The sequence below is a fragment of the Triticum urartu genome, chromosome 2 (genome assembly GCF_003073215.2).
Source record: "Triticum urartu cultivar G1812 chromosome 2, Tu2.1, whole genome shotgun sequence".
Taxonomy (NCBI): Eukaryota; Viridiplantae; Streptophyta; class Magnoliopsida; order Poales; family Poaceae; genus Triticum; species Triticum urartu.
The window spans coordinates 744,295,785-744,311,017 of NC_053023.1; the positions used below are offsets into that span (position 1 = coordinate 744,295,785).

At 43.7% G+C, this 15,233-nt stretch overlaps 1 protein-coding gene and 1 pseudogene across 1 annotated transcript; both read right to left on the reverse strand.

Moving 5' to 3' along the window:
- Positions 1-231: 231 nt before the first annotated feature.
- LOC125538490 lies at positions 232-3,166 on the reverse strand (annotated as a pseudogene).
- Positions 3,167-7,661: 4,495 nt separating this feature from the next.
- LOC125540432 (ABC transporter E family member 2-like) lies at positions 7,662-14,876 on the reverse strand. Its single transcript, XM_048704047.1, has 11 exons — positions 14,645-14,876; positions 13,764-13,849; positions 13,467-13,564; positions 13,262-13,379; positions 13,073-13,162; positions 12,166-12,470; positions 11,875-12,070; positions 11,611-11,793; positions 10,924-11,193; positions 10,049-10,294; positions 7,662-8,073 (listed from the first exon to the last, which is right to left on the reverse strand). The coding sequence occupies exons 1-11, from the start codon at positions 14,745-14,747 to the stop codon at positions 7,954-7,956; spliced, it is 1,815 nt and encodes a 604-aa protein (XP_048560004.1). The 5' UTR covers positions 14,748-14,876; the 3' UTR covers positions 7,662-7,953.
- Between the last annotated feature and the right edge of the window lie 357 nt (positions 14,877-15,233).

Sequence of the window (15,233 nt, forward strand, 5' to 3'; positions counted from 1 at the left end):
GAAAATACAAACTGAAAATTCAAAGCCAGGATGTTAGCACTAGTTAGTTCAAACTCGTAGAACCCAAAAAGCAATAGTTAGTTTAAACTCTTATAGCCCAAAAAGCATATGGTTTGATCGCCTCCAAGTTTCAACATTACCTTGAGCTTTAGACATGCTTTCTGATTTTGTAGAGTTAGAGATAAAGGCTCCAAGCATGACTGAAATTTGAGAGTGATGTGATGAGTTAGGGCTGACAGGAACATTCAGTAGGACAACCAACACAAAAACTATGACGACATACTACCATCACATGAAATATGTAAATGTGTGTGCATTATTTAGGTTCTCAACATCTTCTCTCATGCTCTTCCGACTTCTTTTCTCCTATCCAAGCATTTCATTGCCAATCTATCAAAAAAATAGCAGCTTCCCACGTAGATGGGGCCTTGGTCAGCAACGCGGCGGGAGCAGAAATCAGCCTTCAGGAAGTACTCGTCAAGCTTGATATAGACAATGACCACCTTGATTGATGACAGTAGCCCGTGAGAAGACGTCACACTCCGGCTCACCGCAGAAGTAATTCTGCACACATGAAGACTTAGAAAAAAAGAATGAATGTCTTAAAAAAATTAAAAGCTACACATATAAAAGTGTAAAAAGGCATAAGTGGGGAAAAATTGTGGAATAGCTCTGATGAATGCACATAAGACTATGCAGCGCTTTGATTATCAGAGAAGATTAAATTATCGTAAATTGTAATGTACCCTTCACGATCATAATCAAATCCTGAGAAAAATAAAAATTGTTATCACCACAAGCCACATATAAGATGTCTAGAAAGCAAATAGCAATGGTCATTTTGACGGGAATCAAAATATGACACATTATTCAGAAAAAGAATTATAAGTTCAATGTGCAGGCAACATGATACTAATTTATACACGCACAGTTGTCATGTGTACAACAGGCGCCATTTGAAAACAGAGTACTCCCCCAGTCCCAAAATAAGTATCTTTGATTTAGTACAGGTAGTACAGTTTTATAGTATAAACTGTACTAAACAAAATAAACTTATTTTGGGACGGATGGAGTAATCATTATCGGTATACATAGACAGTTCTTGGACAAACCGAAACCTACATGCAGCTGCAATCATGCATCAAAACTGCCAGTACAAAATACATATTTTGAATGTTGAAATTTTACGGTTTGGTAGCCATCTGCAATCATGCATTCATTCTCAGAATCATATCATGATTGAAAATCTTCCAATTTGGTAGTCTGCAGATTAATATAACAAGCAACAATTTGAGAGTTGGGAGACATTACTAATATGATTCACTTTTTACAGTGTAGTTTCACCATGATAAAAAAAAATCCCAATTTGGTAGTCTGCACATCAACATTACGAGCAACAATTTTCCACTTTTTACAAAGCAGTTCATGTAGAAGATTTTGAATGATACCTTTTAGACCTTGTGATTAAAAAAAGATGTTGAACTATTGGCAGAGATTCAAAATCAGTCAAGGATTAATTGATCGGCACCATGATTCTACAACAAAGTGGTCAAATTTTGAGTACCTCCCAATAAGTGTTTGCTTCACCCCCTGCTGTTGGAGACCCGGAGCAGGGGCAGGTTGGGGAGGCCACGGAGGAATGGGAAGAGGTAGGCGGGGCTGGGGTTGTCGAGGCGCGTGGGGCTCGGGAAGCTGGATGACGCCGAGCTGGGGTGGTAGGAAGGCACCGGGCTCGGGAACGACGACGACAACGACGACGGCGCACCGAGAAGCTGCGAGGACGAGCAAGGGCTCATGCCCACCGACGAGACCCCACCGAACGGCCCGGACGACGGCGGCCTTTGTCCCCACCCGTCAACGAAACCAATCTACACATCAAGCAAGGTTGGCCAGATCCAGGAAACAGAAGGAGAGAAGAAACATGGGATGGGGGGGAGGGGCGATCTCGATCCCGAGACCAAGAAGCGAGGCTTCACCTTGCGGTAGGTGGTGCCGTCATCCTCCACGACCCATTCGGCCTCGCGGCAGAGCTCCTTGAGGAGCTTGTAGCTGTCGAGCGCGCGGAGGCCGGTGAAGATCTTGGCGGCGATGGCCCGGCGCCGGCGCTCCGGCGCTCGTGCCGCTTGTTGTTCTCCCGCTCCTTCCACGTGGGCGTCCGACCCAGCCCGGCGTCCGCCTCCGTCGCTGTAGGAGGGAGGAGGTCGGCGGCGGTGATTCCTCTCTGGAGAGAATAGGGAATCGAGAGCGAGGGATTTGGGGAAGGGAGTGGGAGGTGGGATACGAGGACGTGGGGACGTGCGTTGTTTTTCTTTTTTTTTCTTTTTTCTTTTTCTCGTGAGCGGAGGGGCGGGGAGGCAGTCCGATTTTTCAGGAATCGTAGGAGGGTGGGGTGGAGGGAAGCGAGGCGATCGTGAAGGTCGAACCATCGTAGGAGGTCGAACCACCACGACGTTCGATTCTCCTTTAATAATAGAGATATCTGCTCTCCATTGGAGAATATGCATTTCAAGAAGAAATCTCACGAGTTCACGTCTAAATAATCTCCCTCCGTTCACATGCATATTCTTACATGTTTACATACAAACATACCCACACTCAAAAAGAAAATATTTTGTGTTTAATTGCATATTTGCGCATCGCCCCCCCTAGGTTTATATACATGTTTGTGTGCTAATTATATGGCAGTCCAAAAAATCTGGCGATAAGATGGACCATCCTCCCTCCTTCTCCTTGTACTTGCCAAACACAAGTGATGGCTCGTAGGCGGAGCGCTAAGATCCAATGGATCGTCAACAAAGCGAAGCGCGAGGAAGCGTTGAGGAGGCGCCTCCCTACGCTCGCGAAGAAGGCTCAAGAGCTAGCGATCCTCTGCAACATTCCAATCTGCCTCTTGGTGTGTGTTCCCGGTGAAGCCCGACCGGTCCTACAGTGGCCATCACCGGAGGAAGCCACTGCTCTCTTGCAGCGGTATGGCAACATGTTAGACTCAGAAAAACTCAAGAATAAGGTGGATGCTGCCGGCTTCATCCAGCAGATGATCATCAAGGCAAAGGCGAGGTTGTTGAAAAACTACCAGAAGAACCACGACCTGAAGATCAATTTGTTGCTCAATCACCTCTGTGGTGGCCATCGAAGCTTTGGCGAGATGCCCCTTGACATCCTCCATGTCCTTGGAAAGAGGGTAGAGATGCAACTCAATGTAGTCAATGCACGCATTGAGGAGCTCCGTTCAGTGTCAGCGCTAGTGTTGCCTCCACCACACGAGCAAGATGCGTCACTGGCCATGCTGCCATCTCCTCTTGCACCCATTGAATCCATTCATGTGGTGCCAACGACCGAGGTAATCTCAATGAATGATCATCACTTTGGTGCAGCCACCTCAGCTGATGGGGCGAACTCCTCTTCTGCGGTACAAGTGCCTGACAATGTGCAGATGGTTGATCCTCTCCCTATGGTACCGTTGCCTCCTTCGATGGTGGATCCATTGCCTGATGATGCTTTTGATGCCCCCATGACCCATGATAATGATCCCCTCCATGGTAGCTACCTCTTCGAGGTGCTCAATGCATACAACGGGCACACTGTCGCTACGACCAGAAATTGCATGTTGTCTTATTCAAGACAAGGATATTTTTCTCGCCGTCGTTAAGCACATACTTTGAGTGCATCAAGGGTTGCACTTTTCTACCTACCGCCTAGTCTATGCAATATACAGGGTGATCCATCTTCAGCGTCATTTGCTTTCATTGATTCATTGAGCTCGATTCATAGTGCCAGTATGTTCCTTTCTTGGACTCCATGAGCTGGTATGGACTTTTTTTATTTCTTATATATGTGTATGTTTCCTTCTTTAAATGACATCCATTGTACTTGCCATCAGATTCTACAGTGTAATCTTGCCATACCATTAATTAATAAAATATGTTGTTGTCAAACTATTAGTAAGAAAATTGTTGGCATCAATTTTAGATTGGTTATCTACTTTTGATCTTGTTTGTTGCAAGTTTTATTCATGAAACAGGCTCCCGTGGGTCATGCCACTAGCTCGTTTTTTGTCATAGTAGAATAACTAGGCAAAAATCGTGAAAATGTAATACATCAAGGGGTCCACTCCCTACCTAATGCGTCTTCTACATGCAGTGGCATGATGAACGGTACATCTACCATTGCCTTTAATTTATTTTGCTTTATTATACATTGTTGTTGGTGGAATCTTATGTCCAATTTCAGTTACTTCCATCAAGTCACCGGTTTGATTTCATGGTGAAGAAGGAGGGCGATGGCAGAATGATGTTGGTGAGGGCAAATGTGATTAAATCGATTTCTTTTCATATGGATGTCATACTATATAATTATAATACATGCATCTTAAGTTGGTCAACTAACTAGTTGAGTTGACAATTCAAGTAAGAAGAAAAGGTTGACTATATTATTGACAATAAGCCACTTACCATGATAAACACTTCGGAATGGTCAGAGCCATCTCAGGAGCTCGTAATGATAATAGGTTCTAAATTTAAAAAATATAACTATGATTAAAACATACTTGCATTTATATGGTTTAAAGGGAATATCAATCAACTAGGCAATCAGACAATACCTTTAGCTTCTGGAGGCGACCTCATGACCAAGACCGGGAGAGAGACTCTTAGAATTTACTCCCTCCATCCCATAATATAGGACGTTTTTAGTGTCAAAAAACGTCTTACATTATGGGATGGAGGGAGTGTATTTCAGACGGATGATGGATTTGTGGGCGTAGAACTAGCAGGCGCCCTGTGTCTTGGCGGTTTTGCCGAAGATGAACTGTTCCAGCCTGCGAGATGATAGGACAGATAAGACAATCAGTTTTTGTACTCAAAGATGGCCGGTATTCAGGGCCTGTTCGGTAGTTGCCCAACTTCAGCAAATCCTCAAATCTCGCTTCTCGTTTCGGTTGCCAGCTTCCGGCCGGAACGCTAGCGATCAAAAAATCGTTCGATGAGGCTGCTCCAGTTTCCCTCTCGCCATGCATGGGCTGACAGCCTTTTCAGTGGATCACGCGTGTACGTATGGCACTTGGCGGTGACACATCTCTGTAATAAGAGAGTGGGGATCAGGGCGTCTCTCCAGCCTATCTATCGAACCGGTACGTATGGCACTTGACGGTGGCACAACTCTGTAATAAGAGCAAACTCTATTTTTTGCGTTTTTCTGAGATCTCCAAATGAGCTGCTCCACGTTTTTGTACATCAAAACTGCTCCATGCACGATCCTCGTGCCCGATGTATGCACGACAGAAAATCCAGCGGCTGATGCTCTCTCCATCAGACGTATGTCCGGCCGGATTTCATTCATCATGCATGAATCGTCTGATTTATGTCGTGTGTATAGCACGACTCTTTGTACATAGCCCGGCCACTGATCCGGGAAGCCAGCTTCATGGAGCCGGGCCGTTCGGGCCAGCTCCAGTCGTGGATTCGGCGAAGCGTGGAGCTGGGAAGCTACCGAAGAGGCCCTCATCAGTGTTCGTCTATTCATGTTAAACTCATCCTTGGTTTGCGTCAAGGGTTGTGCAACTTGTGCTCATATACCTACCATATCATCAGACATGTACTCCCTCCGTTCGAAATTACTTGTCGCAGAAATGGATGTATCTAGACGTATTTCAGTTCTAGATATGTCCATTTTCGAGACAAGTAATTCCGAACGGAGGGAGTAGATGCATGCCGATCAATAGACCTACAATTTTCTTTAGTTTGCTTTGCTTGATTTAACATTATTGTTGGGAAAACGTTTGGTATCATTCGACTGATAACTCGCCTGCGCCATCCGCACAACAGCCGTTTGATCAGGCAGACACGATTTGGGTGAGTTACTGAGTTGTCACCCTATCTGCTTCTCAAACACGTGAACCCCACGGCTATTACTCCTTCATGTCTCAGTTTGATTCTCAAAACCGTAATGTAGATGTAGCTAGAGAAATAACTCTGGTTCACACAAACAGACGCCTACCACCGTTCAACCACAACCGTTAACAACAAACAAAACACCACGTAGGCAGTGGAAAATAGAAAATAGTAATGTTTAATCTTGGGGGGGGGGGGGGGGGGGCAGTTGGATGTTGTTGGATCCAACATCGACGCGTCACCCTTCATATTCCAAACAAACAAAGTTTATGATTTTTTTCATTGTTACCAATGTTTTCCGCGGGCACCAGATGAATCTTTCTAAAGGATTCACTGCCTCGATAGCCTTTTGATCTGGAGCCATGCAGCTGCCTAGCCCTTTTCTCACCATTGCAACAAATGTGATGTTGCAGAACCCTTTGCAAGAGACCTCATATTGGAGAAACATTTGCAGCAGAGCTTCTGTTGTATAATTATTATTATTTCGTCTTAACTCTTTTGCAACATGAATGTTGTTATAGAACAACTTCTGCAACACAGATGATGTTGTAGAATTTTTTTTTATCTCGATTTTTTGCAATATGGATGATGTTGCAGAAGGACTTCTGCAACACAGATGATGTTACGGAAAAATTGTTAAGATGGTCAAGGCGTGCGTCAGTGGTGAAGATTCTGGCTGGCCAGTGGAAATGAGGAGAGGAGAAATAAGGTTGGCTTTCTCGCATAAATAAAAGCCTGTTCGGAGTCGCTCCGCTCCAGGACTCCCCTCTCGGAGCAGGCGGAGTCGACGGAGGCGGAGCGGAGCGCTCTGTTGTTGAAAATTACGGAGCGAGGAATGAGGTGCTCCACAGATTCTCGAAACAGAGGAGTTCATTCAATTTACGGCAGGCTGCCACCGATAAGTCGAGCGTACCGGTTCGCTGGTGTTATGTTTCTGGCGCTCGTCATCTTTTCTATTGTACCACCTCCCATCAGTATGGGCCAAAGGCCAGATTATTGGGCTTCCGGCCCATCTTATGAACTGGAGCGGAGCAAGCAAGCGAACAGTTTCCGGGCTCTCATAATCGATGGAGGAGTGGGACCTTGCCTCGGGGAGCCGGAGCGCAGGATTTTGTGGAGCAGGTGGACTACCGAACAGGCCCTAAATAAACAGGGTTGGCTCTTAGATTAGTGTTTTGTTTTCTCACTCTCTTCTCTCTTTGCTCATCTTACCTATGAGCACTTGTAGAGGTTGTCTCATTCCCTTCATTTTTGCTTGTCTCCCAATTAAAAAAATCACAAGGCATTTTCGTAAGGTTCAAAACAATCCAAAAAAGTTCCATGGAAACTTATGTGTTCCGCATGAGCGTGTGAAATTTTGTTTAAAAATATTGTGATTCATGGGCTGTACAAAAAAGTTCCGGCCAAACAACAAAAAAGAAGGGCCCATTTTGAAAATACACATTTCTCTTTCTTCTGTACACCATGTGTGAAAGTATAACATTGTGAAATTTTACACATACATAGTAACATGTGTATGTGTTCACAAAAGAAATCAGAACTTTTTACGCTGCGAAAATTTGAATTTACAAAACAAGCTCCCAACAGCTCGAGCTCCGTTGGCATTTTTAAGACTCATGCAGTTCATGCTAAAATAAATTGCATTGCTGTGCATGAGTATGAACTGATAGTCGTGTGCGACCTTTCCGTACATAATTTCTGCAGTTTAAACCGGTAGCTTTTTCAAAAGAAAAATGCAAATGCATAATTAGAAAAACCCAGCGACACGAGAAAGAGCAGAAACATAACCATCAGATTCAGATCAGGTCTGGCTTTGCATGTATGCTAATTCAATTAGTAGCTGCTAATTAAGTAACAAAGATAACAGAGTTGCTTTTGACCTGGGACAGAGCAGGTGCAGTTCGCTGTCTCATCTGCCAAATCTCTCCAACTTCAGTATAAAACCCAGGACAAAAACGGGGACAAACCCAGGTCTGTCTGTCTGTCTATCCGAGCATAATTCAATTCACCTAAAAACAAGATCAGTCAAACTGAATTCTCTCGGGAGGGGCGGTGCGCCAATCAGTCAGTCATCGAGGTAGTAGTAGGACCCCGCGGCCTTCTGCTCCCGGTCCTTGGTTGAGTCCATCTTGTTGATCCGAGGCCTGTAGTTGGTCGGGTCCCTCCGAAACGTGATGTCAAGGTGCTGCCAAACCAGAAGGAACAAAACAACAGAAATTAGCGCTGAAAACTACAGATGCAAAACTCTACGTGCTGCTCAAATCAAGTGATGCTGGGAGAGGGATATAACTGATTATACATCTTAGAGGGTTTCGATTCCAACTACATAAAATAGTAGATAGATACACATTTCTTTCATATTTTGCACAAAAAATTGGCAATCAAGCACAAGAGATAGCGGCTAGGAGATGTCGCATGCCGCAGTCCATAAATGCATCATACTGAATTATGACTCTGCCCATTCAGTTTATGGGCATATCCAACTAAGTATTAATGCTGTTTCTTCCAATTCAATTTGCCATTATCGCAATCACACTGAACTGCAAACAAGACTCAACCTTGAAATTAGTTATTTAGTTTACATAGTAAAAACATTTAAGCTAATAGCTGGAAATTTTACCAAAGTGCAACTTGACAAGAAAGACATTAAAGCAAAGCCCATTGAAGTAGTTACCACATTGGTAATTTTCAGCACTACCCATTGTCAGGTGTGCACCCCTGTTCAATGGGCTTTGCCAACTTGACATGAAACATTAAAGCAATTACCACACTGCGCACCCGTGCTTCATTTGCTCACAGTTCGCTGGTTAGTGTTAGTTAACTAGCTGAACAGGTTTCTGGGTATTATGCAACATATTTTGTACAATCTTGGATATATGTAACTGAAACTTTCCTCATAATTGATTTTCTTATTAGCATATTGACAGACATGAAGATGAGCCAAGAAGGGCACCTCCACGCGACACGTACATGCTTGGTTCCAAACCGAAGGACTGGGGTAAAGCACGGGTAAGAAAACTCCGGATTTAGCGTTATTTGTGTCAGTGCAACAAACACAGGTGTCAGCTTGAATTTCATTTCATAACTATGATGAAGCTCAAAATTCAGTCACTTCTCCATTCGGTTGCCATGGCAGCAAAGCAGAGCAGGAAGATACATGTTTTAAATCTGTACTGTCGATGGGGTGCCCCCACTTTTCCCATTCGGCAAAACAAGATGTCCTGACTAAATTCTACAAAGAACTGATGGAAACCCGATCCAATACTTACTTTGGCATTGACATGGTTCAGCTATATTCAGATCAGATTGGCTTGTCTTCTATGACTACTGCGTTTTCAGACGAGATTATCAGAGCTATAAGAGATGTGCCGAGGGATAAAAGTCCAGGACCGGATGGTTTCGGCTCAGCTTTCTACAAAGACTTTGCAAGCCATTAAAGATGACATAATTGCTTTCTCCAATCAGTTCCATTCTGGGAAGCTGCAACTGGAGAGAAATAATAGATCTTTAATGATATTGCTTAGGAAGAGAGACAATGGCAACTCTCCTGGTACCGTCTGACCGATCTCGTTGCTCAATTGTTGAGTTAAATGGATTACTAAAGTTTTAGAATTAATAGATTACTTTGCTCGTTAACAACGACCAGCCAGGATTTGACAAGGCGCGACGCATTGCAGATAATTTCTTATATGCAATGGATTTGGTCCAAACCTGCAGAAAAAGGAAAAAAGAAAGGCTTTTGACACTGCCTCCTGGGACGCACTGTTCTCTGTTCCAAGGACCAGAGGGTTTAATGATCACCGGATTGGATGGATGGAAGCACTCTTAACCACGGCCAAGTCATCAATTCTATTCAAAGGAATACCAGAAGACCGGATCGACCTTAAAAGGTGATTAAGGCAGGGAGACGTTCCCCCCTGCTCTTCATTGTGGTGGTTGGATGTGTTGCAGGCTTCGACACCCCGTCCTAGATTCTCAACCCTGCCCTGTGCTACAATGTGAAGATGACACTCTAATTGTGATAGAAGGGGAGGTTACTCAGACCAAGTTGTTGAAGGGTATTTTGCTTTTGTGCCCATCAACTTAACTGACCAGGAAAGCTCGTCGATTGCCCTAGCTTTCTGCTTCCCTAGATGGATGGATGTTGCTTATGCACTTACCGATAGGAACCTGTTCATCCCAGACACCAGGGATTGCGGCGTGCAGGCAGTGCACTCGACGGAGGGGCGCCCTTCGTAGACCACCACCTTGTCCGCAAGGTAGGCTGCCATGATGAAGTCGTGCTCGACGATGAACGCCGTCTTCTTGGCATGGAGGATGAACCTCTTGATCACCTTCGAGGCGACAATGCGCTGCTCCGAATCGAGGTACGCACTCGGCTCATCAATAAGGTAGATTTCTGCAGGCTGAAAAGTACATAAACAAGTTAGTTAGTTAGTTAGTTATCCACACACGTTGATGACGGTACTCATATTCTTGTATCCCACATCTGTTGTGCTAGCTGAGTCTCATCCATATTATGCTGTCGTACAAAATCTCTTTCAGCAAACATTGAACAAATAGTAACCAGCAACTGAACATGAATCACTTGGCATGTTGCAAATGAAATTATCTCTTATAGCATCTACAATAAACTGGTCTGAAGTTATATCCATGTCAACAATTAATACAGCCGTTACAGCCATTTTTTTATCTTGGCACAAATTCATACAACAATATGACTTCAATGTCACCAAGTCCACCTTCCATGTTTCTCTAATTCTTTACCTTCTCACTGCTGGTATCTCTCAGACCATGTGAAGTAGGAATGACATCTTTTCAAACACATTTTGTGCTTTATCTAATGCTCTTGGTTTGGTTTTAAAAAATGCTCTTGAATTGCTGTTAACAAAATGCTCTTCATTTGCATGTGGAGGTTATATCTCATGCAAGATACTGTTGTCAATACAGATGAGGTGGTCAAACATGAACTATGGTGTCCTGCTAAACCAAGAATACTAAGCAACAGTTCAGAACTTCAGATACAAGGAGATACCTGTCCAAGGCAAAGACATAGAGCCACCCTTTGGAGTTCTCCACCTGATAAATTCAGCACCTCCTGATCCATGAGCTGCTCAATTTGTAGTGGCTTCATTACATCGGATATAAACTGAGGATGAGTATATGAATCGCGTATTTTCTTATGAAGCAGTTGCCTCACTGAGCCCGGAAATTTTGGGCTAATCTTTTGGGGCTTGTAGGACACATTAAATTCAGGAATTTCGATCTCAACTCCATCCACGGTATCTGGCTTCAAGTGCCCAGCCTGTTCGATCATAAAAGACAATGAACATAAGAACCAAGGGCTTCATCAATTTAAATGCAAATTAGATTACAAACTTCTTGTATAGAAGAGTAGCTATCTGGTAACAGTTTTGACTTGAGAACAGTTCTCAGGAATTGAATGGTTGCTATAAATTTAAGAAGTGGATAAGAAAAACAAGATACCATTGCTTCTGAAAATTCTGACCATGAAATGGTTGATCGTAATACGTAAGACTGGAGTTATCACATTATCAAAGAACTTACAGCATTATAGGTCTAGAGCACAAAGCTTCCATTTGTATCATTTTAGTCATAACGCTATTTACACAAATATAGCAGTGCCTTGCAAGATCAAGAGCGCAAAGTACACTATATATAGAGAGAAGATAGGGGAGAAGTAACGGGTGGAGAGATGTACCAGCATTCTGATGAATGTAGTTTTCCCTGTCCCGTTCTCACCAAGCATCACAACAATCTGAGAATCAGTGAATTCACCTTCCATGACAGTGAGCTTGAAATCTGCTAGGGTTTTGCTCATGGTAGGGTACTTGTATCGTTGGTATGTTTCAATCTCCTCCGCGTTGTCTTGTGTATCCACAATCTAAGAGGGCAATATAAACATCAGAACATATTTTCATCATGGAACAAGGATCTGAAATACCATCTGCGTATCTTGCCTTACCTTAAATGTAAGAGATTCATCTCGGAACCGAAGATTTTCAGTTGGAACAAATCCAGCCAGGAAAATATTGATACCTTCTCGGACTGAAAATGGCAGTGTAACTACACCATAAGCTCCTGGCTTTCCATATAAGCAGCAAATGAAGTCGGACAAGTAATCTAAGACGCTCAAGTCATGTTCCACAACAATGACGTAGCTGGAAACAAAATCAGAGTACTTGTCAGTAAAATTTTCAAAGATTTTATTAGTCAAAAGATTCAAAATATATCCATGAAAACAAATACAGATTACCTGTTCGATCTCAGCAAGGACCTAATGACTTGTGCAGCCTTCAGTCTCTGCTTAACATCAAGATAACTTGATGGTTCATCAAACATGTAAATTTCTGCACTTTGCACAGCAACAACTGCTATTGCAAATCTCTGGAGCTCACCGCCGGAAAGATCTCCCACATTTCGGTCAATAACTTGGTTCAATTCAAGGTCAACGCACAGCTCAGCTTTCATATCCCTCTCATCTTTCAGCTCAAGTACTTGCCCGACATTTCCATGGACAGCTTTTGGAATGTGGTCAACATACTGAGGCTTAATGATTGCCTGCAGAGAGAGTGCAAGGAATCATCAGAAGTATTCAACTGTTAAAAAAAACATACAGTAGTACAACAGTCTATTAGAAATATGAAAGAGCAGGTATTTGTATGTCAGACAGTAACAGAGGGCATGGTAACAAATGCATGACTAAATAATATCAGGAAGACTAAACCATAAGATATAGAGTATGCTATTACGTATATGCTTAATTTTGCAAGTTTGCAACACTTCACATAGTAACGTGTTATCTCAAGGCATCCACATTAGAAGCATTAATACAAGAATCGCCGTAGCCATGGTTTTACTAAAATGATCATTGCATATTACTATTTGAAGGACAAAAGAAGTTGAATGTTTACCATAAGTGCGGTACTATATGCCTACTCTAGGTACATTAGACTATCTACTACAAGCATATCGTTGAATGCATAAGTGGGAGAGAATATTGCTACTAGCCTGCATGCCTATTTTCACATATGATAAAACAGAACAGAAAAATAACACGGCAAATGAAAAGGTTATCACAAGCTTCTTGTTAGAAACTAAATAGTAACAGACCCTGCCTGAATTACGAACACAGTGAATAAAAAACTGTGGCAATACAGTACCTTCAGGTTATCCTCCAATAAACGTGTAAAATAATTCTGAAGTTCAGAGCCACGGAAGTATGTAAGGATCTCCTGCCAATCAGGTGGATTCTGCAAAAAAAAGGAGAAGTGCAGAGCTAAATAACACTATCTTGAGCAGTTCACTGAATACAGAAGAAACTTTTTGTGCAGGAGGTATGGGATATATACTTTGAATCGTCCCAAATTTGGTTTCAGCTTGCCAGCTAAGACTTTAAGCGCTGTGGACTTTCCAATTCCATTGGTTCCAACAAGTCCCAACACTTGACCAGGCCTTGGTACAGGCAGCCTGCGAGTGCAAAATTAGTAATTGCACAAATGACAAATAACACACAACTTGATACAAACCGAGAAGTCTTGATCAAACAAAACTTACCTGTGCAATTTGAATGTATTTGGCCCATAGCGATGGGTGGTATCCTTTTCCAGATCTTTTGGGAGGTTGATGATCTCGATGGCATCAAATGGGCATTTCTGCAGCAAGAATTAATTACAGAGAAATGAGAAAACCAAATAGTAGAGCGCATACAAAGACCATGCAATTTAGTACTCCCTCTGTAAACTAATATAAGAGCATTTAGATTACTACTTTAGTGATCTAAAAGCTCTTATATTAGTTTACGAAGGGAGTAGCTGTGTTGGAAGCTGTCAGCATATGCATATAGACATATACCTTGACACAAATACCACAACCGATGCACAGCTCTTCAGAGATGAAGGAAACCTTGGACGCCGGACCAACTTCAATGCACAACTTCCCTGTGCAACAAATTAACCAGCAAATTGTCGTAATCCAGTTCAATCAGAATAGGCCATGGTCTCAAAGCCGAAAATGTATACAATCAGAATAAGCATGCATCAGGATATATTACAAACGCCACACCGAGTCGAGTGTAGAGCTATTGCGCACAAACAAAATAAGTGATACGCTACAAACCTGCGCGCCAGATGCAATATGTCCTTCACAGGCTACAATACGTATAGTCAAATTGTCAATCAACCGGGGAGCCGGTCGTATAAAATTTGCTCTGGGCATGAACATGGTCCCCGAAACACAACCTTTCCTTCACCACCAATTCAAGTTAGACGTTGTGAAAATAGGCAATTTTTTACACATGGCCTTCTTCAAGCATGTTTAACCCAGATATTTTAGAAGATGTAGTCAAAGCTTTCGACTTTACCACTGACCGGACCTAATTTGTCAAAACTCAAAAGCACAGCCTCAATTCTTTTCAAGAGGCGGAGAGAGCACTTAAATTGGTCGCATGCTCGCATGCACGAGAACAAGATTAGTAAAAGAGCCCGTAGCAGGAGCGACACTGGTAGTGGTGCTGGCTGGAGAAATCAAGGGGGCGCCTTGAGTGCCCAGCAGCCAGATCTCGCGAGCAATTCGGCCAGAGGCGCCAGATCAAAACACCACGCACGCACGGACTCGAAAAGCAGCCGAATCAACCTGGGGATCTAGTCGACCAAACGACCTCGCGTCTCCCGTCCGGCCGGCGGCCCGCCGAGTGGGGGCAAGAGGAGGAGAGGAGAGGGGGAATTCGGCGTTACCGGTCTTGACGACGGGGCAGCTCCTCTTGCACTCCTGGCGGCACTTCTTGGGCTTGCAGCGGTCTTCGTTGACGATCGCGATCCGCGTCAGCCGGTCCGCCATCTCCCCCGCTGGCGGCGGCGGCGGCGGCGATCGCTGGCGGCGGCGGCGGCGGCGATCGCGGGCGGCGTGGAGGGAGGAAGCCCTAGCGGCGGCGGCGGCGCGAGTGGCAGGTGTCGGCTGCTCGAACCGACCCGAGGCTGCCTGCAGGTCTTTTTTTTAGTGAAACCCGAGGCTGCAGGTGGGCTCTGCTGCTGTTGCTGCGAACCGACTCGACTCGGGCCGGTCGGACGGATAGGATACGAGTTGCTTTCCTTCTCTCTTTTTTCTGCTTTTCCTGTTTCTTTTCCTTCTTCTTTTTAACAATTTTTTTCCTTCTTATCTATACCTATACCTATACTAATAAAGCAAGGTGCGTTTCTTCGAATTTTTTCATCTGTTCACCAACAAATAGATTATTTTTACCCGAGATGGTACTAAATTTCTGTGCGTTCATCTGCTACAAAAGAAAAACGGTTTGTGAATTTCGTATCTGGGCCGCGCGCTCAG

Excerpts from the sequence above, each read along its gene's own strand:
- LOC125540432 (XM_048704047.1), bottom strand. The coding sequence starts at position 14,747 with ATGGCGGACCGGCTGACGCGGATCGCGATCGTCAACGAAGACCGCTGC. Across the intron at positions 11,194-11,610 it reads CTACATTCATCAGAATGCTG|GCTGGGCACTTGAAGCCAGA; the intron begins GTACATCTCTCC and ends ATGATCGAACAG. Across the intron at positions 10,295-10,923 it reads TATGTCTTTGCCTTGGACAG|CCTGCAGAAATCTACCTTAT; the intron begins GTATCTCCTTGT and ends TGTACTTTTCAG.